We start from the raw sequence: 24,677 nt of genomic DNA, 5'->3' as shown, positions 1-24,677 counted from the left end.
AGAAAAGGGAGTCAAATTGGTAAGAAAATATTTTTTTGCACCACTGAGTCTCAAGAGAGTCTCACGTTTTGGCAATTGCTCATATACATCACTAAATAGGCCATTAAATCAAAACAGGTGAACCTATTCGATAGTTCTTCATCTAATGAATGAACTCCTGGTAATAGAGACTTGTTTTCAGCAATTGCCGAAAAGTAATTTGACAACAAAGTCGTCGTAAAGGAATGTGCCCGACGACTACCAGTAGCTCATCAGTTCCAACTGCGAGCCGCTGGGAGCAGCTTGACGAAGATAAGGAGTTAAGACCAAAATTATTCACATGAATGAAAGAAGCTGGAGAAACCACTCTGCCAGTTTCTTTTAAAAGAACCATCGATGCAGACCTGCCAACGACTCCAAAACCAAAAAACAGAAGTTTTAATAGGAATCCTCCCGGGGGAGGTGGGGAATCAAAATCTCCAGAACCCCAGTAAACCCCAGTAGATAAAGTTTATGTGTTGTTACAAACGGACAGTGGCAAATAGATATGTGCAGCAAATACACATGATTAAAGAAGTGTATTTTTATGTCACTTCAAATAAGTCACACAAATACTGCATTTACATTTAAATAAAAATTTGTATTTTCATGTTATTTACGATAATAAGTTGCATGTTTTCCGATGGAAACAGATTCGAGTAAAAACAGATCAGGGTTTTTCGACCAACGCAAAAAGAAAACCAGAGACCTCTGATTTTATCAGAGCATTTGGCAGGTCTGTTAATATATACATGTTTAAGTTAGTCATTACGTGTCATCAGAGGAAGAACTGGGTCCTGCAGCAAAATCATCAACTGCTGACACAGCAGGGGTATCCACCATTACGGACTGGTCAACGGGTATGTCCCCACAGGTAGATGCCAAGCCCTCTTTCCTTGAAAAGGTCGACAGTGAACCTTTCTTTTTCAGCGCCCGCTTCTTCCTTATCGGCACAACGTCTTCAATGGGTGGCTGCCGCTTTTTCTTCCTCCCACGACCCGACTTTCGACTGTGGAACATGCATATAATGAACACAAACATCAATTAAGAAGCATACAAGCAGTTAAGTACAGGAACACATTAAACTATGTGGCATATGATGTGAGGTATCGTGGTGACATGAGGCGTTCATCAAATAATGCAACCAAAGAAACCAGCCTTTTTCTGCTCATTTGGAAGTTTTTATTAATTTTTCAATTTTAGGGGTAACACCATGTGTCCATTCAAAATCACATTTCTGTGTGTATTTTACTAAAAAAAACTTGCTTTAAGGCACTAAAAATGAACATTTGTTGTTTCCAAGGACTCAGCTTTGGAAGTCACCAAACTTTGGAGGCCTCTTTCTCACTAATTTTCCCTCTTAACTCATTTAGTGCTACAGACCAGAAAACTCTCAAAACCCGGGCCCCGCCCACATTCTAGCAACAAGTATATATTCTCCCATTCTGCCCCGTTATCTTTAGAGAAAGAATTACTCTATCTAATCCATACCAAGTTATTTGAACTAATCATGACGCATTATGGGATAGGGCAAGGAGACATTTTTTTCTACTCAACAGCCATTGAGCCCACTAGTTTTGATTGCTTTTCCTGGGTGGACCTAATTTCATGTTGTCATATAACAAAACTGCCCAGTATATGAGAGGAGTTCACTGTTGGAGCGCTCAGCATTGAATGAGTTAAACCACACAATCCCACCTCTTTCAATTGAAAATATTTCAAATTCTAATCAAGATAGATGGGTACTTTTTTCATCAAAAACAAGACGAATGAATAAACTTTAAGATAAAACCATTCACTTCATTTGCCCAAAAATTGATGAGTGCATGATTTCACCAAATTGTGACACATATTGTTGCAGCACATCTGTTGGCATTCAAATATTCTGTAGCCAAAAGCCATGTTTAACTTCATTTTGTTAAAGACTAAACTGTTCTTTTTCATATATATAACACTATAGAGGGGTAACAAGGAGTTCTGTTCATGTATTTCAGCTGATAAAAGGGCATTTTGCATTGTGCCATTGCACACATTAAACTTACAAAAACATGAATGAAAATCAAATTTCCATAATGAAAAGCAAAAGTGCACTGTTGTTACATTGTACTTTTGCTTTTCATTATGGAAATTTGATTTTCATATATGTACAATGTAACAACAGTGCACAGAAATCTTACCAGGCTTCAGAGGAGAAACTAGGCGCTGCAGTTCTATCTGCCGAGTTCTTCGACATGGTCACAGACTCAGGTTCTAGAGATATGCTGGAAGCAGAGGTGCCGGGGGTCTGCCCAGAGGTACTTGGCCCACTGACGGGGATATTCTGTCTCTGGTCTCTCAGCCCACTAGTGCCGGGAGACGACAGGGAATCTGATGGGTCACTGTTGCAGATAGATATGGTAGTACACTTAAGTTTTCTTTTAGTTTTAGTGAGTGGTTTACAGAACTTGAAACACATTAAGTCATATAAGGGCCAAACACTAAAGGTGTTACAGAAGAAAAACAATCATTAAAAAAGAGGGAGAGATACGGACAATAGATATTTGATAGGAAAGAAGGTGCAAACCACACCAGAGCACCCGCCAACTACCTACCTTTAGTTTCCGTATTTTACTTTCAGGTCAGTTTCAACACTGCCAGAGATTAAAGGTGTTACAGAAGAGTAACAAACATTAAAAAAGGAGAGATACGGGCAATAGATATTTGATAGAAAAGAAGGTGCAAACCACACCAGAGCACCCGCCAACCACCCACCTTAAGTTTCCATATTCTAATTTCAGGTCAGTTTCAACACTGCAAAGTCATTTGAGATTTGAAATAACGATTTTCAAGCTTAGTATTACGGAAAGCACATATTGACACTAGCAATTATTTACGACAAAAGAACACACAGCTTTTATTGTTGCTCTTCAACCACCTATGAAATAAAGAAAGAAATACACTGACAGTAAAAATAATGACAGTGATATAATAAGGTTAACAAAAATCACAGGCTTGACAAGAAGACAACAGACAACCAAAGAGAATATAATCCCTACAGGGCCTGGAAACAGATGCACAGACATGCTGCACCTCAAAATAAACTTTTTGAGGGTCATGAAGTTTGACCCAAAGATATATATGTCACTTTGCCACAGAAAACAATATCCCATCTATTCAAAATTTTGAGCATTTGAAGAGAGATGAAGCCTGATTCGGCTCTTGTAGGAACCATTAATTAACAAAAAGGAAATAGAAATGAATAGAGAATTGCAACCCATAGAAGATGCAAATTTTGTACTATACAACACTGCTAGAGAATTGTGCTTGTTTGGGCTTCTTTTCGGGAGAATGTTTGAGAGATGTTCAATAGAAAGGCGACTTTAAAACTTATACATGCTATTTGAATAATCTTTGTTTTCAGAAGCAAGGTTTAATTATAGGAAAATTTAGCTTTATAGACAACAAGTCCAATAGACCAAAAACACTTTTGGGTGGTGGTAATCTAGAATATCAACATTTTGAGCATCCCAGACGCAGTTTAGAGAGTGCAGAACAATCTACATCATCAATCTCGGGTACAAAACATAATCACTGGTGATGTTACAGACAGAGGAACCTTTGTGACTGAGCCCTTCAACTGATCACTGATGGGGAGAAGTCTTTACAATTAATCTTTATCACAGCAGGTGTAAGTCAAGGTTTTAAAATATATTAAAAGAATGTGTCTCAAATACTGACAATCCTTGCAAAATTTCAACAAAAAAACAAAAACCTTCTTTTTGCCTGTTCAAACAGACACCTTAAAACTTGTATATTTTCAGTATTCAGACACATAGCAACAACAGAGAGTCAGCCGCCCTCAACACTTCCTCACAGGCATAAGTGGGGTAAATATCAGGCTCTGCACCTGGCACATAAAAGACATGAACTCCATTCCAACTCAAGAAAGATACTAAAGCACTAATTTCCATTAAACCATCCCAGAATTTAAATAATCTAGACTGTGTCAATAGGGGTGTACATCACATCTACAATAACAGCACATACCTGTCCACTGTCTTTGTAGAAACTCTCGTCTTTTTGACGGCCGAAGTTCCAGATGAGCGGACCGACTTGCGTTTCATCACCTTTGAGGGATTAGTGTCACCAGGAGCCAAAGTAGCCTCTCTGGCAATGTCAGCCTTGCAACCAGACCTGTGAGAAAAAAAGCAACCTGAATCATTTCCTTAATTGGGGATTACAAACAAGAGAGGAGGAAAAGAAGGAGCATGAAAAAAAGAGGAAAAGTGAAAAGCTGTATTACACAAAAATGAGTCAGCCCTTTCAGTTCTATTTTAGTTTTTGCAAAAGTTGTACAGCACTTGCAACACAAATAGGTCATATTGATGCTGAAGATTAGAGGTATTAATACTAGTGAATATAATACAGAGAAAGGAGGAAAAATAAGGATGATAGATACCAACCACCCACAAGTCAGCCCAATATCTGCTACATTTCAACAAGAACAAAAATAAAAATTATAGTAAGGTTTGTTTCACATTTACTTAAAGAGAAGCACATCTTTATGATACCAGTATGATATAAAAATGAGAAAAGCAAGACACTGTAAAAAAAAAAAACAACAGGGGCCAGTGACAAAATAGGAATATCTAAAATCATCTACACATTTTATATTGTTAGAATTTTTCAAACCCAAATTTCAGTTTTGGATCCAAAACCCCTGGAGACTGATTAAAATTATATAACAAACCGACCATCACAAACAATCATGTGCAACAAACATGCAAATAATAATGTGTACTTTCACATCACTTCACATAAGGCACGCAAATATTTCAATTAAATGCAAATAAAAATTTGTACATTAAATACAGAAACCCATAAAAGACAAGAAAGGACAGAATGCCCACCTGGAACTACCAGACCGTGTAATCACACCGCTGCTCGCCAATACCGCTGGGGATTCCCCCATATTGCTGGACTTCTCATCTTCAGACCTGAGGTAAAAAGAGGCAGAAAGCCTGCATGTCATGAAACACTCTTGTACAGTGGGACTGGCAGGGTACAATTCTGTTTGGTACGATTGGTACGATACGGTTTTGTATGAAATAAAATCGAGCCTAAATATCTTGAACACTCAAAACTCAAATTCACCAATAGCTTGAACAATAATATGCCATTCCCCGATAAAACCACTGTATTTTCTTTGTACTGGCAGCATGCTTTTCCAACTTGGATGTGTCAAACGGCTCATCTGGAAAAGCAGCATCAAAGTTTTTCTCACATCTGTCTCAAATTCAAATAGCCCTATGCCCACGATGGAAAATGAACTTTAAAACACATACATAGTCTTCAAGAGTATCACATTAAATGAGCCCATTAGGTTCACCCCTGCACAGCGTGATTGAATAAAATTAAATAATAATGGTCTGTGTGCTAGGTGGTGGAGTTTGATCAAAGACGAACAATGTGGCGTTACATTGGGCCATATGGTGTACTAAATTATGTTTGTGTTTGTGTGCATGCATGTCAATGTGCGTGTAAGATTGAATGTGAAGATATGAATCGGGAAGTCATTAAACTGGAGGGGTGGGTGGAATGCTCTGATCAAAGCAGTGTTGGTTACATCATTATGAGCAGTTTTTTAAGGCTCATCAGCATCACTTTCTTTCCTTCCCTGTCTTCGACACCGATCATGGGACGTGCACTGTCCATCCCTCTTTCCCTTTTAACAGATTGTAAAGCACATAGAGCTTGCTGTTGAGCGGGAATTTGCGATTTGCAAATGCTGTCTATTATTATTATACCAGATACTTCTCATGACGGCAGGCAAAGAAATCGCAATTAGTTCTCTTGATTTTCCTAAATATCTCTCTTATTTTTCATTATCACGATTCACTCAAAGTATGAATGTGTTGAACACAATTGTCCACCCCCAACCTGTTCAAAACATTTATGCTCAACTGAAGTGTAAAATATAGTATGACGTGGTAGAGAGTAATATTGTATCATACGGCATGGCAATGTTCTTTAAGACATGGTATGCTATGAATCCATTCGATATTGAGTTGTACTGAATCTTATGGTAAGTAAAGGTATGGTACAGTAGTATTTGGAGTAACACTATTATGTGAGGCATCATGGTGAAATGAGGCGCTCGTCAAAATAATGAAATCGAAGAAACTGTCACTTTTCCTCTTGTTCAGCAGTTTTTATCGAATTTTTGTTTTTGGGCTCAACACCTTTATCTATGTCCATTTAAAAAGATTTTTCGGTGTGGAAGTCACTGAAAATGTTGATTAAGGGTCCAAACATGTTGAGTAAAGGTCCAAAACATGTAAATTTTTAGTTTCCAAGGACTCTCAAGATATGGGAGTGACCAAACTTTGGTGGCCATTTTCTCGTTAATTTTACCCCTGAAACTAGGCGACCCCACCTCATTCAAGTGCAATTATCTCAACTTCTAATCAAGTTAGATGGGTATGTTTTTAACCAAATGCAATACAAATTAAAAAGCTTTAAGATGTTACCAATAACTCCACCTGCCCTAAAATTGGCAAACGCTTATTTCCACCACATTGCATCCGGTATATATAATGTGTGGCTCTGAGAAAACCTGTGGGAGGGCACAGAGACTTATTTTGAGATATCGCCTAAAATAGGCCTGACCTTCATTTTTATCAGAAATGAGATCACTTTTACATTGTATTTTTCAAGGATTCTGCTAAAAAACATTATTCTTAATATTTTCAGGAAAATGTTTTGAGGACATACATATATCGTTGCTGAATTACAAGGAATTCTTAAACAAGCAAGAGAAACCTTTATTCAATCTGATAAACACTTCTTTTCATGGAAGCCCCCACATATTAATAATAATTATCCAATGAAAGAGAATTTTATTGCCATTTCGGGAAAATCCAGTGTATACGAATATTTGAACACCACCAAAAGTAAGAAAAATGGCGCATCGTTTCGTTTCACTTTGAAATAGTGTATTTCATGAGTTCTGTTTCGCCTTCTCCTATTCCATTTCCAGTGGACCAAACTAAAACTGAACTACTCCTTATTGAAACTGAAATATTCCTTCAGTTCTTCTCAGTAATTTGTCTGAGTTTACAGCCATTCTATAAACACGTTTTCTGGAAACAAGTGATAGAGCTGTATTATTTACTGGTTTCTAATAAATGCAAAAAAGCAAATGGATCAGCTGGGGTGCGTATTTCACCATTGCCAAGTTCCATCGGATCGGAATAAGAGGAACCACAGATGAAAATGAATTAAATGAACAGATTGTTCAATATTTTGATACAAGAGATACAGATTCAGAATACATTGCATGGGAGGAAAAGAATTATGTACAACAGAAAACGATGAAGACCATAGCAATCTCCCCACTCATGCATGGTTCATAGGTAGTTCCATTCAGCACAATTCTTATAAAACAAATGAATACTATCAGTGTCTAGTAAATGGTTAAAAAGAAATGTCTAGACCTTTTGGTCTCTGCATGCTTCATAATATTTATTTGTTTTTTTATGAATGGCATCCCATGTTGGGTTTTTATGCAATATCTTTTCCTACATGTATATTTGGAAAAATATCAACAAATTTCTGTTGGAAAAATATTGTGGACCACAGATAGAACTAAATGATGTGGGCTATATTCTTTTAATCACTGCAGTTTCACTTGCTTGTTCTGTTTTATATATTCATATAGTTACGTAAAGTTTAAAATTTGATGCATCTTTACTTAATTCAACAATCTACCATGATAACATAAATACATCACAACTTTACTAAAATGAGAGGTATTTACCTAAAATAAGAAGCAAACAGTCCAAAAATGGCACCTCTATGCTGTGGTATCTGCATTACTTGCATCTATGCATTGTCATCTTTGAAAATTTGTTCCCAAAGTAAACAAAGCTTTAACACTTACACTGCCAGCCTATTTTGAGGCTTGTCTTTCCCACTGCCAAGAAGTTATGAGCATCGTGTGAACTTTGGGGATAAATGTTGAAAAACAAAAAACAAAATTTTTTTAATTCAAGATAGGACTCGGAAACTTTAGGATATTGTTGGACACTAAATGGACTTTGAATTTTGACCTTTTAATTGGCCTTGAATCACCTCATCTTCGCCGCCATCTTGGCTTTGACCCTTTCTTGAGGAAAAAAGTTGTACCTAATCAAAACAATCTTTTAGGGGGACTAAAAATGACTGTGGGATAGACAATTATGCGTTATATGTAAGATGACATAATGCCAGTGTAAGTATTGTGCCTTTGCTTCCTGTAAATATTATCAGATATTCACATGTGGATTCTTAAAATGCAAATGACAACAATAAAACACTATAAAATACCTACAAAGAGTTTGTCTTTTTTTATAGCCTATTTTATGTAACATGCACATTCACACTGAACTGCCTATATCTTGAGCAAGTTCTAAAACATTCCAGCCCCACTGCCTATCAAGTGTTGCACTAGCACACCTATTGGTACGGACACACCCTCTTTTACTCTACTTAACTTATTATGACACCGACAAAGGACTATGAAATAATAGCCCTATGCAAATGACTCAGGGAAGCCGTAGCAGGTTAAGGAGAAGTTTCCAGGATGATTCAGGTCATCCATGGCAGCTTAAATGTTAAAAGCTGGATTCTCAGAACTTGTTGTTAGGATCCCTGGTTATTTGAAAATGCCATAACTTTTCACAGAAATGCTCTGACAATTACACCCACATAAAGTGCAGAATGTTTGCGAGAAATTTGTCTTTCAAAATCTGCCCCAAAAAAGTCAATTTTGAACATTTTCACCACCTGGCAGGTTTTCTCAAAGCCACACACATAGGGAAAGCTAAGGGACAGAGGAGAAATTATTTAAAAAACAATACAAAGATCAGTATATGTATACCGTCCAGCATTTCCGATGCACAGGTGTCTCTTGCCCTTAATTCCAGGTGACGACGACCTGTTCCTGAGGCGTCTAGCCCTGAAGGTAATAAAAGTTAAGAAACAGCTATATATATGTGAGGCATCATGATGAAATCAGGCGCTTGTCAAAATAATGAAATCAAAGAAATACAGAATTTTTCAGGGCGTTAGGTTATTTTTTTTTTTATTCTTCTTTTTCGCGTAACAGCTTTTTTTATGTCTATTTAAAAACTAAATAAAACACATTTCAGTGTGGATTTTCTGAAAAACGTTGCATAAAGAACAAAAAATGTAAATTTTAAGTTCACGTTGACTCTCAAGCTATAGAAATCACCAACTTTGGCGGGCATTTTCTTGGTAATTTTATAGCTCAAACCAAGTGACTCCCATCTCTTCAATCGCAAGTATCTCCACTTCTGTTCAAGATAGATGTGTGTGTTCTTTCATCAAAATGTTGAAAAATGAGCAAGCTTTAAGATGATACCAAGCAATAACTCCATATATATATATATATATATATATATATATGCTACACAATTAACAAGTGCTTGATTCTGCATCATAACACACATAATAATATATTATATTATAATAATAATTAACGACTTATTGATATTAGGAAACAATTGTAAATTTAATCAAATTCAAGAGACACAAAGAAAATTTCCCACAATGTCGTCATACAATACAGACTAATTAATACAAACTATCATTTAAAGAAAACCGTACAGTAAATATTTTATGAAAGTCACCGCCATCAAAAAGGCAAAAACAGAGAGGAATGCTGCTTTGTTTCATTTAAGATATCATACTCCACCAGAAAAATTAGACCACTGCATCCTGTACCTATGAAGGAAGTTGACATGATGAAAGTATTTTGCTTAACTTAATGAGTTTGTTCAGCGCCAGGATCAGAGGACTAAATGAAATGCAGTCTTGCATGCATAAAGCAAAATGGACAAGATGTGGAAATCTTTTCATCATATGAATACAGTTTGCTATATATCTACAATATTTAAATTACAAACAGTCGAACCTGCCACCTGTACAAATAGCCACTTTCCATTTCCCCCTTTGCATTTTTTTCTATATAATTTAACAGTGTAAAACGGTAACGCATCCAACATGGTCGTAGCTACTTTATTTTATCAACTCACAGCCAAATTTACCTGCTTGAGATGGTGAGGTGTGGTCTCTCATCCCCCAACGGTTTACCGTAAATTTTTAATCGGATCTTGACGCTGTGGACGGGCCGTCATAATCCATTCATCTATAATCATTATTGCTAGTATTAAGTCCCTCCAATGAATGTTTACCCAAGTTGACTAAAAGGTAACAATAAGTTTTCAACTGCTGGTGAAGGAAGCTGGGTGGCAATTTTACAGGTTCGACTATACCTGCAAAACTAAAAAATTCCCGACCTGTTGCAAAATCTAGTCACTAGGCCTATAAAATAATGTTTTACTGTATGTGTACAGTGTATGTTTGCTACGTTGCGTGCCTGACAATAATGCTGCGAAAACTTCAAATATTATCCTCACCTGACATGCTTAACATGCTCAAAGCCAGGCATCATACTGCCTGATTCTTCCAATGTGAATCATCTAAAGAGCTCTATTCATCAATTCTCAGGATGTCCAATTTTAGTCCTTGTCCTGCACCTTAGAAAATAAAACTGACAAAATGTATCAAATTATTATTTATTTTTTGGCAAAACGAATAATAAGAGAATAAGAGACAGAAGGAACATCATTATTTCAAAAACAGTGACCAGAAATAAGAGGTGAAATTAATAAGGACCAAGATCCCACTGTCCTGTCACTGACTGTCCACATTATAGTTCACTCTCATGTCACAAGATTGTCAAAAGCAAGTGGCTATTCTCCGGCGTCGCACCGGTCAACAGATCGAACGCTATTCTCCGGCATCATGTATAGAGATGCACATGATGTCGCTTCTCCACAGCTTCCCATCTCCCCTGTCAGCACGTTACGGCCATTATTGTTGCAACTGAATTCAGTGACAGATGCGCCTTCCTGTGTTTCTGGTTGTGACTGAGGGTTGTTGGCCCTTCTGGAGCGGTCACCTCTGACACAGAAATTCCTCTTTCTTCCGTCACTGGAGCTTTCATTGAGTAGCGGCTGTGTGTCCACCCTATGGAGAATCGCATTCTGAAGAAATGTCGACCTTAATGAGTGTTAAGGCCATAACGTGCCGACAGGGGAGATGGAAAGTTGAGGAGAAGTGACAAATAAATAATAAGTGCAACTATACGTGACACCAGAGAATAGCCATCAATCTACTACGGGTTGCCCACTACAGCAGGATCGGGCGACCAATCCCAGCCGTAGTGGGCACCCTGTATACTGACCGGCGCCCACTCGCTACAACTTGTCAAAATGAGGAACGGATGAGTCTAGTCTAAATTAAATGGCTAAAATGGTGTATTTAAACATGCGTGAAAGTGACATAATTCTTACTTAGTTTTACGAACCGCAACACTGTGTCCCAACGATCTAAGAGAACTAGATCTAGAATCTAGAATCTAACTTAACTTAGCCTTACAATAGAACTAGATCTAGATCTAAATCTAGATCTAGATCTAGAATCTAGAACTTCTCCTAACCTAACCTAACCTCTGTTAATTTATTCGTATTGTGAGCCTGCTCTATAGAATAGAGTTCACTTACACTTACTCAATCACACTAAACAGACCCGACCGTTTGAAAATTCTCCTGGAGCACTAGATCTAGAGTCTAGTTTCAACATAAACCATTAAACAAGCTTTTCCATCGAAAAGTCTTCGATTTCACTGTCTGTAGACAATAAAATTACATTTTGTGCACAGTTCCTGGCCCTTGTTGTTGATGTGTGTGGTGTGTAGGGTTAGCCCAGCGAGAAAGAGATTGTACGGCCAGGTAAATGTTGGTCAGATAGGCTAGTGCTAGTAGAGCAGTAGATTTTAATATTGATAAACCAAGTCGAGTCGCTCATGTGCACATAAATACTCCAAAATGTACTGTCACAACTTCCACATTGCAATAATTACACCACCTAAAATTCTTCAAATAGCAAAATTGTCCTAATTCTCCTTCACAGTTAGTTCGTCCTGAACTGTAACTCCCCTCTCACTTCTTGTTTAGGTGGGAAATGAAGTCGGCTTTACCGGCATAATTTCGAGCATCAATGAACAACACAAATTCTGTTTTCCCGTTTTCTAGTTTCGTTTTCTGTTTACCACTCGCTGTTGGGTTGGGGTTGTTTTTTTTGTTGAAGCTTTTGAGATTTTGAGACCAACAGCAACAGTTAACAACAGGTCATCAAGATTTTGTGCACCGATATTATTGTCTGTCGATTATCATAGCAAATAAGGAAAAAAACTAAATAAGCAAGCAAAACAAAAATAAGGAAGAATTAAGAAGTTAAAGAGTTGGAAGCATAAATTTAAAAAATAACAAAATTTTAGTGATGAACAATGATTGTTGATAAAGTAGCTTTTGTAGGTGCAATATTGTTTCCATGGTATCCACAAACTTAATTTCTTTGTGTTCACTAAATGCGATCCCTCAAAAATCAAATAGAATCCAGACTATTTTTTACATTAGAATTCCGAAAAGTAACCAAATTACTAATTATAAAATCAAGTCAAAAACATTCACCTAAAGCGTGTTGATTCAACTAAAATTGAGAGGGCCAGACGTTGCTGGAGAGTTTAGAATAAAAAGGTTTAACAAATAATAATGTTCATAATTAATTGTTAAATGTTAAGCTATTTTATCAATTTTCGAAGATAATTCCACTTGGTTGGAGAATAGGCATACAGGCGGCCAGGGGCGGCTGGTGGTTTGTAGAACTGACCGGCTGTAATTCCCATCGATACCTCTTTTACGGTATACTTGAAAACAAACTGAAAGTGAGAAACTACTACCTCTTAGCCCTGCCCCTGTACATCACCCAAAGAACTACTTTGCAGACACACGCACGTAAAGTCACGACGTGCACTCGCTGTGTAAAAATAGGAAACGTGTGCTGTAACTTGATACTGTACCTTACTAATGACGCGGTCGCATGTAGATCTAGATGAAGTCTAGAACCAGACACTGCACCATTTAGTCTATTAAACACACAGCTACATACACATTGAACAAATTTAGCCCACGACCATTCCCGATCCGATTCAAAAGTTGTTCTCTTCTATGATCTTCTCTGCTCTCAGAACACTGCTTTTTAGAGAACTGTGTCAAATGCTAATTATAGAAATTTTAGTCTAGCTGGGGTGAAGGTGGAAGAGAGGAAAGGAGGGAAAGGGGAAAAGGGCGGAGGAGGAGGAGGGTGTATTGTTTTAGGCCCAGACCCTGACAGCTGTTAAAATTCCCTCTATAACATTACTGGGCGGAACGGGGGGATCGCCGGTCCAGGGTCCTGGCCAAGTAAGGTAACTCCGGGAAATAGGTGACGGAGAGAACGCAAAACAGAACCATGGATGGCTTATAAAACTCAATAGAAATAATTATGCTAACAATATAAGTACAAGCAGTAATAAGAGACAGGTTGAATGATGAATGTAACTGATGAAATTATGTAAAATAATATGTATTAGTACTGCAGAAGTGTTCTTCTTTTGTAAGTAACAGAGAGGCCAATTGGCAATTAGAAGCCGTCTGTTTAGCTCTCTGGGCAAAACCTGAATTCGCCCGGAGGCTGATGTCACTGCAGCGCTGGCGCTGTTCGGAAAGGCCTCGCGGCCTCGCGCCCCGTGCAGATAAATTTCACATTGTGACAGGGGCGATTTACATACGAGCCGGCGTGAAAAGCAAAGATGACAGAACGAGTTTCTGTAGTGCGACAACACACTAAAGAACCACTATTGTCTCTTAGAGTGCCTTCAAATCAGCCGAGTGCTTTTTTACCGTTGATTAGATATTAATGTGTATTTATTTGAAACAAAATAAAAATTGTCGTAAGCAATCATTCTTTTGTCCACTGTACTGCCGACAAAAACTGACCGGCGCCGCCGGTATTGCCCAGTGAAAGAACCGCACCTGCAGGCGGCACAATGCCATAGCTGCTCCTCGTCCCTCCTCTCCAGGATCCATGAAAGGGCCATATGCTTGCTTCTCGTGCAAGTTATCAGCTGGTTGGGTATTTTTCTGGCTTTCCGCACAGTTTGCTGTCTCTCTCCGATCCTCTAGAGACACTGTGGATAGCGTCCCTCAGTCTTTCCATTAGTGAGTGATGGGGTGCCTTCATCTTCTCTGTGGTCATTGAACCATGCTGTCAATGGCGCCATGACTGTTGGTGGATCAGACTGCCATGGTGCCGCCAATCTCAGTCTCAGCCTGGTCGGCTAGCTTATCAGCACGTTCATTGCCTTGAACTCCTGCATGACCAGGGCTAAAGATCCATACAATCTTCGTGAGTCTGCTGCTTCGTACCGTATTGCCTCTCGCTAGCCTGCATACATCATGTATTTCTTGACTATTTCGAGGGTACCCATCGATCAAGTCAGTGACACATGGCAGACTGATACTCCGTCGTCTTAGGGTTTCTGTGATGGCTTTCATCTTCATGTACATGCTGGACGAGGTTTTCTAGTGGCGCCTGGCAGCTCTCGCTCTCTGTATATAATAACCCCGTTTACACGGGCGCTGAAAGTGAAAGCCCACCCAGATTGGTTCTGTGCACAACTGATCCATCTGTGAAGATGACTACGTCGTCTTGTTCACAGTTCTCCTCTTATACAGCGTCTCTACCTCGGCACTGGCTGCTCCCTCTGGCCACTCACAACATTCTCTGCCCAGGTTGCTATCACTCGAGTTAACGAGTATACTGCCCAAGTGTGTCTGTGACGCTGACCCGTGCACTGCTCTTTCGGATGTTTTGCACTTAACTACATTTAGCCAAAGTCGTCGCTGCCTCATTCATCCATTTAGTCCTTCTAATCAGACGTGCGTGTGCAGTTCTTCCCACATTTGTCAAGCAGGTGGTGCTGATCATCGGTGCTGACTCTCAAGTATGCTTTTATCTGAGAAGTCTTGAGACGTTCTACCATGGCTGGGAGGTCCAGGAGATAGTGCACAGCCTCGCAGGGCGTATCTCGTGTGCACCAGAAAACAGTCCGCATACCTTCCTTCTGAATTATTTCAATGCGTTTCATTCAACTGCGACGTTGACAAGGTGAGGAGATCGAGGCCATAGTCTATCACAGACGGCACAAGAGTCTGGAGAGAATGGCTAAAATTATTTGTGATATTCTGCTATACGCCATTGTTTTCAGTGCCGTCAGACCTTTTCTGGCTCTTGTGACGATCCTGGTTAATGTGATCTTTACCTTAGAGTGATTTGTCAAAGGTGGTACCCAGATACCCCAGTGAGTGCTCACGCTTCAGGACTCTGTCGAAGATGGTGACTGTGGGCATCTTTGCTTTCACTGCGTGATTATTCAGCGAGTATCACAGCACACAGGCCTTGTCGGTGTGGAGTTTGCTGTTGTGATCTACACACCATTGCCCTATTCGATCCAGCTCCTGTTGCTCCGCGTTAGCTGTTTCTTGCCGGTCCTTACCCTGTCTGTACTGTATACACAAGAACATAATCCGCAAAGCTCAGCACACACCCTGGGCCTTCCAGTTGTCCAGAAGTGCTTCCAACTGTGAATATGCTGAATAACACTGGTGAGAGTGTTGATCCCTGCGGCAACCCCGGTGTGATGCTTCTGGTCTCAGATGTCGTCCAGTTTCCCAGCCTCAACTTTCCTCTTCAGCAATGCCTCAACTACCCATATCACAAGCTGGGGTCTAATCTTCAGCCGGTAAAATTTTCGAAGATATGTTATGATGATATTGAGCCTATATTTTATAATTTTCGTGTTGATGCCTCTGCAGAGATCTATGGAAACCTAGAAAGAGAAGAGAATAATTATGTCGCCACAGTTACATTGAAGAAGTTGGACATGGAACCAAACGATCTGAAGAAAGGATCCAAGAAATAAGAAACTAGGAAGCTACAAAGTTCGTTCGGGCGCCGGCTATTTATTATTATCTCTGTTACCTAACACAAAATCCTGTAACAGATGGAATCAAAGTTGATTGTAAGGGGGTCATGATTGCTAAATTCTATGCTTTCTCTCCATCTCTCACGGGCTGATTTGTTTTGGTTGTTTTTTTTTACCTGTACTACTGTAAGGACTAGTAGAAGCGACGACCTCCAGATACTACTTATATTATTCACCCAGTTGAGCCATGTCCCTTAAAATTAGATGTCTATATAATTCTGTGTATATTGGGCCTCGCTAGCTTAGAATTTTCAAATATAATGCTAGAGTAGAGATGACCAGGGTCTGAATCACTGACTGCAATAAAAAAAAAATTTTTTTAACGAATACAAGGTGATTTTTCAGGGCCCCTCGATGTCCCTGCTTGGACTGGTCCTGTCTCATGTGAACTTGGAATTTGGAGACCCTGTCATTTAGACCTACAATGTATATATATAAAGCTTTACAGTACAGTACAGTGTTCAAAGAGGCCATTAAACCCAAACCATACTAGATAGTATCTATACCATACCAACAGTTAAATTCCTTCTAAATCTAAGCGTGCAACGACACACGAGAACATTACATGTAGCCTACTAGTACTACTATGTTCGAGTGCAGGAAGATTTCCTGAGTGTAGGCGAGGTGGTCGACCCCTATCAAGTCGAGAGCGTTATGCAGGAAGCCAATTTTAGTGCTATCAGCACGTTACCTCAGAATTACAAAGTTCTATCTGACATTTTTGGCCGTTTTGAGTTTCTAAGACCATGAGATCAGAAACCAAATTAAGTGTTCTATCTGCTCTTTAAAAATCGTAAGAATATTCGGAGTCGTTATCAAGATATTATTCAAAGAACTGAATTCGAAAAAGCTTGACATGATGTCGAAACTCAAAATCTTTTACTTCAAATTTCTTAAAACTAGATAGACTAGGCTTGCCGAGCAGATAGAACTTTGTAATTCTGAGGTAGCGAACAGCAAGATGTATTTTTCATAACAAGACCCCATGACGACACCTCTGGTTAATTACATACATGTATGATGTATGTCATATATTTATTTTAACTGCAAGCCATTTACTGAAAGAGTGAGTGAATGAGAGAGAGACAGAGAGAGAGAGAGAGAAAGAGAGAGAGAGAGAGAGAGAGAGAGAGAGAGAGAGAGAGAGAGAGGGGGGAGAGGGAGGGAGGGAGGGAGAGAGAGAGACAAAGAGAGAGAAAGAGAGAGAGAGAGAGAGAGAGAGAGAGAGAGAGAGAGAGAGAGAGAGAGCTTAGAGAGAAAACAAAGAGAGAGAGACACAGAGATACAGACAGACAGACAGACAGACAGAGAGGGAGGGAGAGAGAGAGAGAGAGAGAGAGAGAGAGAGAGAGAGAGAGAGAGAGAGAGAGAGAGAGAGAGAGAGATGCTGGATAACTTAGGCTGCATGCGAGTGCGCTTGGGTATTAAAATTTCCTTGTGAGGGTGTGTGTTTGGCATTGCTGTTACTGCGTTGTTGATCATGATGCTAAATATCATATTTTCTGTTGGAGCTAACGAAAAGCACATAGTCGATTTATTCTAAATCTAACGGACAACACGTTTATTAGTAGGTTCTATACTGTATCTTACATGTGAGTGTGAGACGTTTATTTTGTAGTGGAGTTGGAGTTTTTCCTGTTTTGTTTTGTTTTTTTACCTTTTTCTTCAACGCGGCCAAGACAGTGCTTCACGTCAAATTGACTTTATCTAATGTGTGTGTATTAAAATGTGTACAAAAACAAAATGAACAAAATTACATCTTTTCATTAATTCTAGTTTCATTTTTCTCCAGTATTACAGTATAAACCAAGAAACAGCTGGCAAGCCCTAAATTTTCTCTGCGGTCTCTAATACATATATAAATAGCTCACCCCTCAATGTCTGAATGATGACTAATACATCCGCAGGAGAATTAATACTTCTCCTGTGACGATAGAAGAGTTTGAAGAATTTAAATAAAGGTTAAATATATGACTTGTGGCTTCCGTTGTGGCCGATGAGATCAATTCTGGTTGAGAAAAGTTTGCCACAATTTGAACATTTAAAGTAAAAGCGCTATAACTATAATGCCATCGTGGAGGTGCGCAGCTGCGGGCCTCTCTCTTGGTTTCAGCATTTCTTATAAGTGAAACCTCATAGTCATACGACTGACTGCCCACTGTGACTGCTGCTCTCTAGCTCGGTTTGTCAGGAGCAAGACTCTCCTATGTCGAAGGATTTATATTCTCAATGTATTGAGATATTTTCAGGGTATCTTTGCAGCACTTCTTTAAGGACACTTTCCAATTCAGAATAGAAATTAGAATAGATTCTACATACTGCCTTGGGGATTCTGATACATTGTATCAGGCATCGTTACGACATGGCAGGCCAATCGAAATTGAGTCCTTTGGAGTTTAGAAAACAGACTCTCGGCATTTGCCCTTTCGAGAACTTTGGTATTTGGTATTTTATCCAGCCATTGGTTGATGCCAGGAATTCTTTTGAGGCATTTCATGGAATGATTAAGCTTCTTGGCATGGCTTTGGTACACCGTCCAGGTCTCAGCACCATACATGTCTACATAATTGGAGCATCAAACAAAAGAACAAAGCAAAATAAAGACAAACACACACACACACACACACACACACACACAAATATCAGCTTCGAGAATGATCAAGTAAAGTATGAGCACTGCCAAATGGAGAGAGAGAGAGAGAGAGAGAGAGAGAGAGAGAGAGAGAGAGAGAGAGAGAAAGAGAGAGAGAGAGGGGGAGAGAGAGGGAGAGAGAGAAAGAGATACAGAGAGAGAGACAGGGAGAGAGAGAGATAGAGAGAGGGGGGAGGGCGAGGAAGGAAGGAGAGAGAGCCCAAAAGAAAGAGAAAGTAATACACGAAAAGGCGAATGTACATGATGTATCATTTTTATTTTGTCATTAAACAAAAAAAGTCCTTGTATAAAGCATTACAAACACACAAAAAACAAACAACAACAACAACAAAAATCACCATATCCCTGGAAGCAGTCCCTGAAATACTCAAATCTCAAACACATGGATAGCTCATACACCAAAAATGCACACATACATAAGATTATAATAATGTTGTCCGCTCATTCTTTCTTCATCTGATTGAGAAGGGAAATCACATCACGATTATTGGGCGCCAGCTTGGACATCTTGAGCAGGTCTTTTCTGCAAAGAAAACAAACATAGCATGCCATTCAATAGTGCGTATTTCAGTACATGATAATGGGGCAGGAAACATGAGAGGACTAGATGAAACCACCAAACAAACTTGCAGGCAGGTACAAGAAAGCAGATGTGCCAGTTAAGGACAGAGCGGGAAAGCTTCTCACAAATCCAGACGAACAGAAAGAACGCTGGAAGGAGCATTTCAAAGAACTAATGAACAGACCAAGGCCAGAAAAACAGTTTGACATTCCACCAGCAGAGATTGACTTGGAGGTGAGCGAAGAAAATCCCAGTTTAGTTAGAGGAGATCAAGGAGGCGAAAAAGCAGGCAAGGCGGCCTGCCCAGGCGGAATTCCCCCAGAAGTACTCAAAGCCGAATCAACACTGCGGCAGGGATTCTTCATGGAATTATTGGCAAGATATGGGACGGTGAAGAATTTCCACAGGATTGGAGAGAAGGATAGCTTGTGAAACTAGCTAAGAAAGGGGACCTGCATGAGTGTAAAAACTACAGAGGAATCATGCTCCTGTCCATTCCTGGGGACGATTTTAAGTCGTACCATACTGGAAAGACTGAAGGAAGCCGTGGATGTAAAACTAAGACAAGAGAGGAATAGGCAGGATTTCGTAAAAAGAGATCATGTACAGATCAGGTTGCAACTTTGAGGATAATACATGTAGTGGAGCAGTCAACAAAGTGAAACTCTTCCCTGTACGTTAACTTTGTTGACTACGAGAAAGCTTTTGACAGCCTATATATAAGGACTCATGCGCCACTACGGAATATCTGACAAGTTCGTGAGATTGATATATAAAGAAGCTGTATGAGGGAATGAGCTAAAGAGTTTTACTTGGAGGACAGCGGACAGACTCATTTGAGGTGAAAACAGAAGCGAGACAGGGATGCCTGCTATCGCCTTATCTCTTTTTATTAGCAGTGGATTGAATAATGAGACAGACAACATCGGGACAACGTAGTGGCATTCGGTGGACCCTTTCCCGTCGTTGGAAGACTTGGACTTTGCCGACGACTTGGCACTTCTTTCTCACAGTCGAGCCCATATGCAACAGAAGACAGATCGCCTCAGGACCTTCTCCCGTGGTGTTGGACTCCATATTCACACGGATTAAACGAAAGTTCTTCGAATGAATGCATCCAAAGTTCCTATCACATTGCAAGGGACACCACTGGCAGATGTTGAACCCTACACCTACTTGGGAAGTGTCATCAACAAGGCAGGGGGAGCAGATGAAGAAATCAAGGTCAGAATCCAAAAGGCAAGAGCAGCATTAATCATCCTCCGGAGTGGGTATACGGATGCTTAAGGAACTGGGATTGAACATCAAGCTAAGGACCTCCAAAACAAACGTGAAGACTGTTCTAGTGTATGGTTCAGAGACATGGAGACTCACAGCATAAGCAGAAAGGAAACTGCAAAGCTTCATAAATGGATGCCTAAGAAGAATAGTGGGGATCATGTGGTAGGCCTACGACGATCGAGTCACAAATGCTCAACTGTGGGAAAGAACAAGCCAAAGGCCAGTAAAGGAATACATACAGGTGAAGAAATGAAAATGGATAGATAGGGCAAACCCCGAGGAGACCCCCGAAAGCATCATCAGACAGGCTTTGGCGTGGAATCCACAAGGAAAACGTAAGAAAGGAAGACCAAAGATGACATAAGGCGAGCGGTACATGCGGAAATGGAAAAGGAGGGGACACCGTGAAAACAGCTAGAAAAGGATGCACAAGACAGGTTTCGCCGGAGAAATGTTGTTGATGGCCTAATATGCTCCACTGGGAGTTTATAAAGGTGAAGAGAGAGACAGAGAGAGAGAGAGAGAGAGAGAGAGAAAGAGAGAGAGAGAGAAAGAGAGAGAGAGAAAGAGAGAGAGAGAAAGAGAGAGAGAGAGAGAGAGAGAGAGAGAGAGAGAGAGAGAGAGAGAGAGAACAAAGGAGTCAACTTAAATCAAAATGTGCGGGACAGCCAGATTTTCTTCAGTTTAACCGGGGGTATCAAGTTTAGGAAAATAAAATTGTTCAACTTACAGAGTTTAAGAAATCGGTGATTTTCTTTTCTTTTTCAGTTTTCCGCTGTTTCCGGATTAATCGTGTTTTGATTTAAAATGTTCAGTTTACGTGGACTCCACTGCACTCTTCTTCATATATATCACTCCTCAGTTTTAGAAAGACTTTTACGGCATTTGCAACACACACAAAATCAAAAGTGACGAATATTACAGGTGTTATAGAGTAACAAGCACAAAAAAAGAAGGAGTAGAGATCAGGAAGATAGATGCTTGGCAGGAAAGAAGGAGCGAACCACACCAGAGCACTCGCCAACCATCCACATTAAATCACTCCAACTCAAGTTTTTTCGTGTCAATAAGAAGAGTGACCGGTACACAATATCAAGAGTACCGTAGGCGCCATATCATTGGCGTGCCTACGGTACTCTTAGTCTTATACATGTACTTATACCTTCATGTAGAAGCATTGGCTTGTCATTCCAGTACATGTATTATTATAATGTATTACGAGCAAAGAAAGCATCAACCGAAGCCAGCATCTATTTAAATATAATAAAATAATATGGTTTTGATTATTGAATAACTCCTGTAAAAAGGTTTAACATGGTAAACGAAGATAAAACCACAAAGTTCATTGTTTACTTTTGTAGCTGAAATTCAGTTTAGAATGTTTTTTACTCCTGCTTCGTGAAAACTGCTACGCTGACAGTGTCATACAAACTGACATGATAGCAACAGTATTTTCAAACAAGTTATATATTTTTAGAGCTGTGTATACAATTTAAAAATAAAAGTTTATGTACCTTTGTATTTGTCATCACATTCTTAAAGTTGTTTTTTTGGAACCACCCCTCGTCCCCTGTTGACAAACTTTCCTAGGGTAATGTTATGTACGAGTATCACAAGGGTCTAGCGCAATACAAAGTGGTCAATTAAAAAGATATTTGAAAAAAAATCCACCCTAGATCATTCCAACTTGTTGTTTCATACTACTGACTTCTTTGTAAAGAGTATTTTACTGGCTGTCAAGACTATTTATCATTTGAACATTAAAAAAAAAAGATCTAGATCCAGCACCTTAAACAAAAACAATATTTTTAAAATCTGACTGGTTCTGAAGTTTTCCTTCCTGAAGTTTTACTGTTTTCATGGAATAAACTCACTGGCAATAGAGCTTATTCGTACCTTTAAAATAGTTGCAGTGGAAACCTGATATGACAGGGATGGTGGGACCAGTGAAAAAGTCCTGTTTTATTAGATCCCTGTTAAATCAGAAATGCAAGGGAAGTAAGCATTTGTGGACTAATCCAGCTGTACTTATTCATGGGCAGTTCCTCATTACCTGCGCATGACACATTAAGCGTGCATGAAGCTAGGCTTAGGGCTAGATCGAAGTCTGCAGGACACGGCAGCCCTTTCTCGCTTCACCCGCTGCGTGTGCTTGCAGTGGCGTGGCTTGCATGGGTCTCTCTCTCCTCCTCCTCTCTCCCTCTCTCTCTCCCTCTCTCTCTCCCTCCCTCACTCCCTCCATCTCTCTCTCTCTCTCTCTCTCTCTCTCTCTCTCTCTCTCTCTCTCTCTCTCTCTCTCTCTCACACACACACACTTTTACTTTTTACACACTGTTAACGAGCCTTTGTCCCTGCTATTTAGTGTAACCAATTGGGCTCCGATGAGGCCGTTTTATTACCGATAACTTTTAACAGAGACAAAGAGTAGGAAAAAACGGAGTTATATATTATATCCTTGTCACTTCCTCTGAAAATCGGCCATGTTCCAGCCGCAGAAAAATTTTAATAGCGAAAAGAACTCGTTTGCATGCAAAGTCTCAGAAGGAATTTGACTTACAAAAATTAATCACGCAAGTCCCTTGACAGTTAATCTAAATATATTTACTTCTTGCGTCATTCATTCAATCTTCATCCATTCTGTCTTTTTAAAAAAAAGCATTTTCCAGTTCAAATGGATTCGGAGCCCAGATTTTACACACTATCAATGCATATTGACTTTATTACACAATGTGTTGCATCAATGACCTTTTATTTTTTTCCCTTCAGATGAGCTTTTACTAAAGCCTTAAATCATTTTGTCACACAACATGTTGTTCACTAACCAAACATTGTGTATTGCTGCTGTTTAGCACTGCAAAAATATGAAAAATAAAAAAATCAACTCTTTAAAACGTTTTAACTGCAATTTCAGGATTAAACATTTTGCTACATGTACTAAGCCTTTCACGTGTTCATTTCAACTTTTTCAAAGGAAATTCACAAAAAAGAAACTGGATACAATTATTCATTAGTGCTTATATTTTCAACTCTATTTATAATAGAATATGTTCCCAATAGATTTAGCTAGAAACATTAGATTCACCAAAGGAAAACAAAGAGTCGAAAAACAAAAAAATGGAGGCATAACGTAATATGTATGGCACTTGACAGAAGGACAAAGGACGGTAGCTTCTTAAACCCACAACAGAAACAATAAAAACTTACTGAGCATCCTCTAGTTTTCCACAAGCTAGGTAAGCTTTACCTCGCCGGTACAAACCTTTGAGGTTTGACGGGTCTAAAGTCAGAGCATGACAGCAGTTCTGGATCACACCCTGATGGTTCTCAAACTTGGCTTGGCAGGCAGCGAGATTCAGGTAGCAAATACATTTGAGTTTGTCATACTCCTCTTTTTCTGCTTGAGAAATTCCAGAGTGAGAAAATATCAGCGGAGAATATGTTGGGATTGTTATCAGATATTTGACTGCCACACCAAACTCATAGAAAGCCAGTTCTGTATTGTCCTGAAACATCTCCCGGCCTCGTTCTTTATGGCATAGAGCAAGTTCGTATTTCTCAGATGCTGATAGATCCCAAGACGGTTTTACACCTGCCAAAGAATGGAGAGTCAACTTAATGTTGACTGTTATGTTGATATTTTTGTCCTCTCCGTCTGACCCACCACAACCGCAAGGAAGATTAATTAAAAAAAGACTTTGTTCATCTTCCCTCATAGTCATTAAGCATTTTTCTAGAGTAGCCATCACAACAGTCTGTGGGGAGCCAATAATCACCTGAATGTTATCACCGATAACAAAACCAAGTTTTGATAACTTCCCATCACCCAGAGAATCGCTGGCACCAGTGGTGTCGTTTTCAGCAATGCTGACAATACAGACAGATTCTAAAAGTGGCCGATCAAATCCACGACCCTCTCTTACGGTCAATTTATGAAAATCTCCACTGGCCGACTGCCACATCTTAGATTTCTCATCACAAAGCCACTCTGCCATCACTGCTACACTGCTGAAGACTTGACACAAATTCAAAAAGTGTTGTCTGATAAGTCTGTCACAAACTTTGTTTCCCCACAGTCATGATTCATATTTGAATGAGTTGTGTTAGACTTTACATCAAGTCACCAAAGTGTCTGAAAAAGAATAACAACAAAGAAACAAAATAAAATGTACACATATAAAATCTCTCTCTAT

The 24,677-nt window shown here is 39.4% G+C and overlaps 2 protein-coding genes across 9 annotated transcripts in view; both read right to left on the bottom strand.

Annotated features, from left to right (window-relative positions):
• LOC101851329 (ankyrin-3) overlaps positions 1-11,864 on the bottom strand; it is a 19,810-nt gene extending 7,946 nt beyond the window's left edge. The window contains exons 1-7 of one of the 6 annotated variants that reach the window (XM_005092541.3): positions 11,773-11,864; positions 10,479-10,598; positions 8,918-8,995; positions 4,908-4,994; positions 4,045-4,191; positions 2,196-2,396; positions 791-1,027 (exon numbers count right to left, since the gene is read on the bottom strand). In XM_005092541.3, the coding sequence (XP_005092598.1) occupies positions 791-1,027; positions 2,196-2,396; positions 4,045-4,191; positions 4,908-4,994; positions 8,918-8,995; positions 10,479-10,513 (785 nt within the window). In that variant the 5' untranslated portion in view covers positions 10,514-10,598; positions 11,773-11,864. Of the gene's footprint in view, positions 1-790; positions 1,028-2,195; positions 2,397-4,044; positions 4,192-4,907; positions 4,995-8,917; positions 8,996-10,478; positions 10,613-11,627 lie in introns of all 6 variants that reach the window. The other 5 variants (XM_005092540.3, XM_005092538.3, XM_005092537.3 and 2 more) reach the window with 5 other exon arrangements.
• Positions 11,865-18,881: 7,017 nt separating this feature from the next.
• LOC101850939 (FK506-binding protein-like) overlaps positions 18,882-24,677 on the bottom strand; it is a 10,238-nt gene continuing 4,442 nt past the window's right edge. For all 3 annotated transcript variants that reach the window (XM_005092536.3, XM_035968258.1, XM_005092535.3), the window contains exons 2-3: positions 23,692-24,616; positions 18,882-19,167 (exon numbers count right to left, since the gene is read on the bottom strand). In XM_005092536.3, coding sequence (XP_005092593.1) covers positions 19,086-19,167; positions 23,692-24,479 — 870 coding nt within the window. In that variant the 5' untranslated portion in view covers positions 24,480-24,616 and the 3' untranslated portion in view covers positions 18,882-19,085. The remainder of the gene's footprint in view (positions 19,168-23,691; positions 24,617-24,677) is intronic.

The sequence above is a fragment of the Aplysia californica genome, unplaced genomic scaffold, assembly GCF_000002075.1.
Source record: "Aplysia californica isolate F4 #8 unplaced genomic scaffold, AplCal3.0 scaffold00048, whole genome shotgun sequence".
NCBI classification, from domain to species: domain Eukaryota; kingdom Metazoa; phylum Mollusca; class Gastropoda; order Aplysiida; family Aplysiidae; genus Aplysia; species Aplysia californica.
The sequence above is the reverse complement of the archived record's forward strand: the minus strand, read 5'-3'. Positions and strand labels throughout refer to the sequence as shown.